General features: G+C 42.5%; 1 protein-coding gene across 2 annotated transcripts; it reads right to left on the bottom strand.

Annotated features, from left to right (window-relative positions):
* Window positions 1-500: 500 nt before the first annotated feature.
* VIP (vasoactive intestinal peptide) lies at window positions 501-7587 on the bottom strand. 2 transcript variants are annotated; one of them, XM_051801704.1, is made up of 7 exons: window positions 7336-7587; window positions 6762-6883; window positions 5115-5255; window positions 4634-4738; window positions 2936-3055; window positions 2171-2279; window positions 501-1051 (listed from the first exon to the last, which is right to left on the bottom strand). In XM_051801704.1, the coding sequence occupies exons 2-7, from the start codon at window positions 6872-6874 to the stop codon at window positions 1043-1045; spliced, it is 597 nt and encodes a 198-aa protein (XP_051657664.1). In that variant the 5' UTR covers window positions 6875-6883; window positions 7336-7587; the 3' UTR covers window positions 501-1042. The 2 variants fall into 2 exon arrangements, with proteins under 2 accessions (XP_051657664.1, XP_051657665.1); XM_051801705.1 differs by lacking the exon at window positions 4634-4738.
* Between the last annotated feature and the right edge of the window lie 1603 nt (window positions 7588-9190).

The following is a 9190-nucleotide window of genomic DNA, read 5'->3' on the forward strand; positions in this document are numbered from 1 at the left end:
CCACAGTCATCTACAGTGATAGGAAACTACAGAAATGGGAACTGGAGGCTTATTGGCTCATCTTTCTAATATAACATAGCATAGATCAGTTAAAAATATTATCTTCCTCTACTATTATAGTAGAGACAGGACTTGCTGGGACCTCTACTGTTCCAGTTACCTGTAGCACTGATTCAAACCAGCAATTGTTTGCCATGATAATAAAATTATTTATTGTCTGCATGTCTGTAAATTACATTCATCCTAAAAAAATAGTAAACTGTCTTCAGATCTATTTTATATATAAGCAATAATTTCATCATCAAAGCTACAATTAAGTGTAGAATAACTGATGACTTTAGGCATCAAACGAATCAAGGGATTGCATTCTTTTAGTGCTTTGTCAGCTCCACCACATACAAAACACAATTGAAAATAAAGGATACATTTTTGGTCTTAATATGATTTGTATGTTGTGAAATATTAAAAATGTGAACAGAAAGGAAAGATGCTTCTGGACGTCAAATTTGTAATGCTTTTTTATTTTCTCTAATTGCTTGGTAAGCTGCTAGAAAAGCTTTGCCTTTTTCTTGGCAATAACCTTCAGAGATCTTTGTAAAGCAGTTTTACACAGTTTGCACATTCTTTTCCTCATGTTTTTACATGCTGATTATGGAGCTATCTGGAGATGTATTCCTATTATCCTACATGTTTGTCTGAAGTTGTACCACATCTAAAATAAGCCAATTAATTAGTCAAGATGGGCTCTTTTCAGCTGCACACTCATTTTCAAATGAATTTATTGAAGGAAAGGATTTACAGCATATGGACTCACAGACTTCTCATAAGTTAAACTGGCATCCATATGTACAGCTTTCAGTAGAGAACTCTAGAGTAATATTTACAATGTAAATATTAACTTTTATTACATAAGAAACAAATATATCACAACTGTCACTTCACAACATATTTGTTCTGGTTTGATGACTAAAGTCATCTCTTTGAAATACCATGTGGAACTCAAAAATAGCTTGTTCTTGTCATAGACTTTACCAGGTGTCCTTCAGAGGTCCTGAAAAGCAAAGGAGAAATATGCTTTAAAAGTGCTGCACTACTATTTCTCTTTTAGTCAATGCCAGAAGTTTTAGAAGGTTCAAAATCCAGGAGCAGATATGTTTCATGATAATCCTATCTAGAAAGAACATTTCTTTCCAGAACCACATCACTTACAAATTATTTCAATCCTCAAAGCATAAGCAGTTTATGTCCTTTCTAATATTTGGGAACTTAAGAAGAACTGGAAAGGAAAAGAATATTTTCTCTTTTTTTTTAAGTCTAGTAAGGAAACAAAGTTTGGAGAAATGTCTTTTCTTGTATCATCCCCAGCTCCTCCCCCCAAAAAAAAAAGTTATCCTCAAGAGTAGTCTTTTAATCTTTTTTCTTGCTTGTATTTGAGACATAGCTGAATGCCAAAAACCATACTACCATCAGTTTGATAATGCACTTTTAAGAATACCAAACTCAATTAACTTTTATGTTTCTATGTTACCTTTTCAATGTTATATTCCTGCAAGTGTTGATGAGAAAGGTTTCCATTTCAGTAAACCAAGGAAACGCATTTGTGAATGATTTTAGAAAAAAAAATAGTGGTAGCTAAATAGAAAACAGCAACTGTAATATCTGCATGTCAGATGATCCTCCCCTAGGTAGGGGTCAAGTGCTTTCTTTATGCATAAAGTTCATGTTGTTGATCCTCTTAGTTCTGGGGGCAACTCCTTTCTGATGAAATAGATGTTAAACAAAATCTGCAGCATTTTTTTTTTAATTAAAAGAAATATCCTTGAGTTTGTTTTCTGAAGAAATAATAGTCTTTGTAATTAAAAATGAGTCAGTTCTGGTTTTATTCTACAGTGCACACTGGTTGAAACACCCCAGTGAGTTAGGTGCATTATTAACAGTGGCATTTAATTATGAATTTTCAATAAAAGCATTCATGGGATACCTTAAATCTTATTATTAAAATTATTATTTTATTCAGACACAATCTCTATAACATAAGCATTTCATGGAACATGACTCCCTTTCCTAGATGATTCTGATTTTTAATAGATCACACTTCATATACAATTAATCTCATTTTATGGGTCGAGTCAAGTAACAGACAACAAGAGGAAAGAAAATCTGGGCATACCAGAGGGAGGTGGCTCAACAGCTCATCTACAGAATCATAGTTTTCTGAGAAGGAAGGTTCAGGAAGTTCTGCTTCATCTCGAAGTTTAGCAGGGTTTAGCTCTTCCTGGCTGTTGTGGATCAGAAATAAGTTTTATTGCTCTCAGAAGAAAAAGCAAACAAGAAAGCAAAGCCGCCTTCTAACTGTAGCTTCTGCACATTTTTTTATATTTATACCAAAGTGTTATAAAATGTGAAATAGCATGTTTAATGAATGAAGAGCCATTTAAAAGCAGATGTCTAAATGAGTGAATATATAGACAGAATACAGGGTCTACAAAAATGTATGCTCGCACTTCTCACCTATACTGATTAGGACATATGGCCTTCTATGGACTTCTAATTTTTCATTTCATGTGTTTATTTAGAGGAAAATTTTCAATAAATTTCTTTATAAAATTGTTTCTCATGTTCCATAGCTCTGTGGATTCTTTCCTTAGGAAGATTTTTCATAAACAAAAACATTTCTGAATCTGTCAGAAGCTTTTTAAAATTACCAGAAGCAGTCTCCTCTTTATTCTTTTATTCTAATTTGATTGTAGTGTCTGTTCCAGTCAGGAAGAAAATGTTGTCTGTATTTGAAAACCATGCTATAAACTATGCTATCAAGTCATTAATGTTCATTGCCTCTTGTTTGCCCTCTCTGTATACATAAATGGATATAAACCTTTTCTGTCTTAATACCACAAAAGTATGGAAACAATATATATTTGCTTTCTTATAGTACCTTCTTTTTCCAGTTAAAACTGAGTTTAAGTATTTCTTCACAGCCATCTGCTTTCGAAAGCGGCTGTAGTTGTCAGTGAAGACAGCATCAGAATGGCGTTTGACAGGACTGTCCTGAGAGCTGGTAATACACAATTATGAAGAAAAAATTAATAGATAATATCTGGTTAAAAGTAGATACCTTTAAATGAGTGAAACAAACTTTACAATACTGATTAGCTAATAAAATTAAATTTTCATTTCAGCTTTCATTTCCAACTATGACTTTGGATCTTTCTTCTGTTGAAAAGAAGCCACGGCTTTTATTGCTTACTGCGTATTTTAATAACAAGGATCAAATTCCAAAGATTAGTATTCAGTCTTTTTGGGCACACCTTCCACTGATTTTTTTCTCCTACTCAACTTTGCCATGGCCCATGCAATTAGGATCCATACTCAATGATTTCTAGATCACTTGTCCCAGGAATTCTGCAAGATCAAGTGGTTGAGTGTGGAATTCATTACTCCCTCCTATCTGTTCTCATAGCCCAGATTACTATTTTAAATAAACAGATTTTATTCTGATGTCTATAATTTTTATAAATATTAGTACAAACTGTGTAAAATTTTAGTACAATGCCAAGGTGCAGCTTGGTTTAAGTCACAGTAAGTCTTAAAGGACCCCATCACTGTTCATATTGAATGCTGTGAAGAGGGAGCCTGCCACCGAGGAAAGTAAAAGTGTAGCATCCCATAAGTAGCTATAATTACTTGTTCTAAGGAGGTTTCAGAAGAAAAAAACACACCTTGTGAAATCCAAACCTGGAGGCCTATTTTTCATTCACAACCTTGGGAAGCCTCAGTGTGTTCTGTTTTAAATTATCTATGTTAGTTTATAACATATGAGAAACTGGAATTATATGTTCTGGAACAAAGGCAGCATTGACACAAATGGAGGACCTAATTTTTACTCAGCTTTTGAGCATATGGAGTAGCCTCTCAATGGAACTGTCATAGTGGATCAGTCCAAAGCATTCTACTAATACATTCCCAAAAGTAACCAGTAGCTGCTGCTTAGGGATATGAAAACAAGAAAAGTATACAGTGATCCTTCCCAGCACCCCACAACCATTAGTTTATGAATGTCCCAGTCTGGAAGTTGCATCCAGACCCCTTGTCTATGAATTTTGCTCTTTCTTTTTTGAATCCTGCTACAATATGGATCTCACAAACATCTGGCAATATGTTCTACAGTTGGAAAAAACAACTCCTTTACATTTTCACTATAAACCAATTTTTCCTTAATTTCATTGAGCATTTCCTTGTTGTTATGTAAGTACTGAATAATCATTCATTTTGTATTTACTTTTGCCATTCATCCACAAAGCTAGTAAAAACACAACCAGAGAAAAAGAATTAGCAAATTACCATGCTAATCATTATAATATATTTTCCATGCTAATCATTATAATATATTTTCCATGCTTTGTACAGTGTCTATTGCTCTACCTCTCACAACTGTATCAGGAATAAATAGTAACATAATCATTTAGTAATATCACTAAATACTTATATAGGATTTTCAGCTCCTCCATAATTATAGCATCTTCTTTTTCATTATCTCTAAATCACAAAAAGGAGAACTTAGGTACAGAAGGGAGAAAAGATGTCAGTGAAGTCAGCTAGGAAAAAAATCTACCTAATGTAAGTGTCACCTCACCTAACTCGTTTTCTAATAAGCGAATGCAGATATCTCTTCACAGCAAGTTTAGCCAAAAGATGGCTGTAGACACTGGTGAAAATTCCATCAGCATGCCTTGCATTTCTGAAATGGACAATAAATAAACTCTACAATACAGCCTGGGTTCATATCATTTTGATAACGTTCATTTTGTAATCATACTGCTTTCCTTAATTTATCTATTGTACATATTAAATTAAACTAATTTCATAAAACAGCTTCCAGATTTTCACAATATAATTTTTAGCCCTTCCTGGAAAGTGAACGCATTCATCATGCCAGGATGGCAATGCAATCAACATTTCTGCCAACATCCCTACTGCTACCAGTACTCAACCAGCGGCTGTGTGTTTTTCTTCTGTAATTGAATCTTCCTTTCCTGTTTCTCAATTTGAAAATGTGAATGGCATAAATCAAGTAGTCCATCATCATTTGTATTTATGATAATGAAGAAACTCACGTATCAATAATTCTGGACAGATCAAAATAGAATTTCTCATTTTCAGGTAGTGTGTTCTGCAAAATGTCTGATTCTGATTTTAATGACCCACGGGCATGGTCAGGTTCACTGGCTCCATCAAATGGCATTCTGTTTCCCAATCTGTTGGAGAAAGAAACCATATAAAGTACAGCTAGCTGAGGACATGCAACACTTCAATGTAGCTTACATTTGGTTTGTGTCAAAAATGCACATCTACCTACTTTAATCTGTAAGGCATTTTAAAGAAGTCTAGATAAAATAAAAGTCACTTTCAGGTAGAATCAATGCTGAATGGTAGATTAATTGACTTAACAGATCCTTCTCTCAAATGTATATTTTCTAGATATGTGTTGTCATCGCACGCAGTTTATTTCAGTGAACAGTGCATAATGTGTGGTGATTACAGCACAAGTGACAACCACGAAATTTTTTCTAACAACTATATTTTGTATAAATGATGGATGGAATTAACAGCCACTACACTTGCAAAGTGAAAACAGTTCCTGTGACGTACTAACCTCCCAGTTAAGATTTAAGATATGCACTGAAATGCATAATGAAACAATTCTTAGGCCTTCTCCAAAGAAAACAAATACATCAAGAACTTTAAATTAAATATACGAAGTTCAGTCATGTATCTCTATGTGTTTTTATTCTCTCATAAATATTCACATTTAATCTCTTAAAATGTTTATCACATCAATTGCTTTGAATAAACTGATTTACAGTTACTTCACATTTTCATATACTGCTGTTTCCTATGACGTGTCTTATTTTATCAAGGGCAGTGTGACTGCATAGCAGTGGTATGATATCAGACATTCCTTCTGGCTACTCTTATGTTCTCTGGCAGACAATAGGCTCCCATCACCGTAGGAAACTCCTGCATGTGATGATGTGCAGAAATCACACATTAAAAGTAGGATAGGCTATCACTCTTGTAATTTTGTGGTCACTATTGGCACTGCTTATGTATCTGAGTCATGTAAGACTTCTGTCTGGTAAAAAAATCGTGCTAAGTTGCTGCATAAGATAAACCAGTTCAAGTCACACCTTTTGTAAGTCAGTCACCGCGCTGGTTTGCCGTACTTTTTACCATTGGTATTTATACACATTATATTCCTCTTACCTAAATGTAAACCGCACCGTTCTACCACCTGATTTAACTTAGCTGAACAACTAATAGGAACTTCAACCAGCCAAAGCACTTAGAGGTACAAAACCTACGCACCGGTCTGTTCCGACCGACACGCTCACGTCCAAGGGCACACCGTAACCTACATCCCCTCCGCCTCCCGCACATACCGCGGTCACCGCTTCCCAGCCCGTGGGGCAGCCGCCGCGGGAGGTGAGTCCATGTCCCGGGGGCTTTTACAGGTGAGATCAGCGGGCACCGGCCGGGACACGCCTGACCGGAGCCTCACCTTGAAGACCTCGCGCCCCCTCCCGTCCCCGGACAAACGCCCCGACGGGAGGCGCGGCACTGCCCGTTTGTTGGAAGGGCACTGCGCGCTTGTTAGAAGGGCGCAAGGGAGGACTGTCTCTTTCACAGCCCCTCTCGGCTCCCGGCGGGGCCGGGCAGGCCCGTGCGGGCCGGCGGGGCGCGGCGCGGAGCGCGGCCCTTACCGCGGCACGGGAGGGAAGGCGGCGCCTCTCGGGGGCAGCGCCCGCGCCCGCCAGCAGAGCGCGCTGAGGAGGGCGAGGGCGAGGAGGAGCGGGGAGGCGCCGCGGTGCTCCATGGCCGCCACCTGCGGAGGGAAGAGCGCAGCCGTCACCCACCGACCCGGCCCGCCCGCACCGACGGGCCCCGCGCCCAGGTACCGGGGCTTCGCCTTGGGCCGCCGCGCAACTGCCCCGGCACCCGGCCCCGTCCCAACCGCGGTCCCGGTCCCGAGAGACGCCGCTGGCAGCTCCCCCGCCACCGCGACCCTGCTGCCGGCAGGGAGAGCTGGCACCCCAGAAGGCGACCCTCGGCCAGCTGTGAGGGGCAGCGGCCCACGGGGCTTAGCGACTTAGGCGGCAAAAAGGAAGGGTCCCTCCACGGCTGCCCGGGGCCATCAGAACCGCTCCCTACTCCCCCGACGGCCGAGACGTCTTCCCTGCGGGTCCGGGAGGGGAGAAGGGAAGCGTGGATGTGGGACGGGGGTACCCTCCTCATCCGCTGGGAAGTTGCCGCTGCGGCGGAGGGAAAGTTACTCACGGAGCCGCGAGTCCGTCGGTGGGTCTGGCTGTGCGGGCGCGGAGCGAGGCGGTGCTGGAGGAGTGCGCCCTGACCGGCTGCGCGGCTGCCGGAGCGGTGGCAGAGGGTGAGGAGGAGGAGGAGGATGAAGAGGAGAGCTCCGTCTCGCCGCACGCTCTGAGCTGCCCGGCGCGCCGCCGCGTTTTATAGCGTTTACACGTTTCTGCTTCCAAAGAAGCAATCACGTTACTGGAGAGACGTCACCCTTCCCAAGGGGACGGTCGCTTTGTTCAGGACAGTCAGAGACTTATATTTAACTCATGAGCAGTAGCGCACCCTACCTCTTCCCCCACCTTCTCCCTCCCCCTCGCCCCCCCGGCTCTTATTTGATTTATATTAATGACATAGTTCTGCAGGAAGCGGAGCCCCGTCGGCGGGGTGATTCCGCCTCACCAGGCAGGAGACCAGGCGGCCGTCGGGGGCTGCGGTGGGCACGTCGTACCGCGCACCCCTGCCCGCACCCGGTATAGCCGGAGGGGAGGTGGCGGCACTCCCCGGAGCCCTCCGCTCCCTCCCCACCCCTATAGCCCCCGTACTTCCCTACGCAGTCCCCTTCTCTAGAGGTTACTCCTTTCCCTAACTCTTCTCTGGTGTTTTCATGCTGAGCTGGTCCCTCTCCGTCCCTGGCACATGCCCGTCCTTGACAGGGGTTCCCGCCCGAGATGCGCAGGGAGCTGGTCTTAAATTTTTTCTCCGGGTTTTAGCTTGATTTTAGCAGATGTCGGGGGGTTTGCCAGTCTTTGATTTTTCGTTTAAACTGTGTGTGTGTTCGTGTAAAACGGATTAAACCCCACATCCAAGTGCTGCTTGGTGCAGCCAAGCACCGCAGGTGCTTGTGACCGTTCCGCGTATCCCAGCGCCGGCACATGCAGCATGGGCGCGCAGGGAGCGCGGCTGGAGAGTATATTAAACCCCCGTGAGCAGGAGGGGATTCAGCTCTTCTTTCTAGGGTTCTTAAGCCCAAACCTCGGGGCTGGAGTCACTGCCAGAGTAAGGGAGAATCAGATAGTTTCAAGTCTTTGATTTTCTCCTTCGAATTTTCCCTACCTCGGAGAGATCCGTGAGCAACAGGGAGAGAAACACGGGGGAAGTGGGCGTGGGACCCGCGTGCAGGCCGGCAGCACCTCTTCAGTGCCTGCCCTGGAATATTTGCCAAACAGTCCCGGAAGAATTTCAGCTGAAAAGGTCATTATCCTCTTTTCTTTTTTCTTAATTTTTTTTTCTTGAGCTTTTGTGCTCTAATCCTCCTACTCACTCAGTAACGATTGTACCGAATCTATACAGATGATTTCACCATTTTTTCTTACCTCTATTAAGTTTCTCTGTTCCATGTTTCACTAAAGGTTAGGCAGGCTCAATGCCGAAGATTCTGTGATGCTTAATCGTATTTTCTAATTCAGTTACATAAAGAATAAGTGAATTAGATTAAAAATGCCTGGAAATTTGGTTCTCGGATGACAGCTGTGACTAAAACCAGAGTTCCTGCAGTAGTCTAATTTCAGGAAAATTTCCCCTTGTTACTACATAACTGGAGGTCGAAGATGCTATTCTGCTCTGGAATGGTGAGATGAGCATCAATGGCACCGTATTCCTCTCACTACTCAGAAATATCCCAGCTAGGGCACATAGGCGTTGTGCTGTATGCACGACTTGGGGAAGTGCAGTGGACTTCACCCAGCTGCTTGAAAGAGGAGAAACCCATCTCCATCGCCGGGGCGCCGAGAAGTCTTCAGGTTCCCAGGCTCCTGGCCTGGAGCAGCGAGCGAGGAGGGGAGGTGGCTCTCGGAACGGAGGGCGGGGGCACCCCGCGGCCAGG

The sequence above is a fragment of the Manacus candei genome, unplaced genomic scaffold (assembly GCF_025592945.1).
Source record: "Manacus candei isolate 608988 ecotype Guabito, Panama unplaced genomic scaffold, ASM2559294v1 h1tg000052l, whole genome shotgun sequence".
In the NCBI taxonomy this organism is placed as follows: Eukaryota; Metazoa; Chordata; class Aves; order Passeriformes; family Pipridae; genus Manacus; species Manacus candei.

Coding starts and splice junctions, on each gene's coding strand:
- VIP (XM_051801704.1), bottom strand. CDS start 6,874: ATGGAGCACCGCGGCGCCTCCCCGCTCCTCCTCGCCCTCGCCCTCCTC. Junction 4,739..5,114: donor CTGTCCAGAATTATTGATAC/GTGAGTTTCTTC, acceptor TGTCCATTTCAG/AAATGCAAGGCATGCTGATG. Junction 3,056..4,633: donor CTTATTAGAAAACGAGTTAG/GTGAGGTGACAC, acceptor GTGTATTACCAG/CTCTCAGGACAGTCCTGTCA.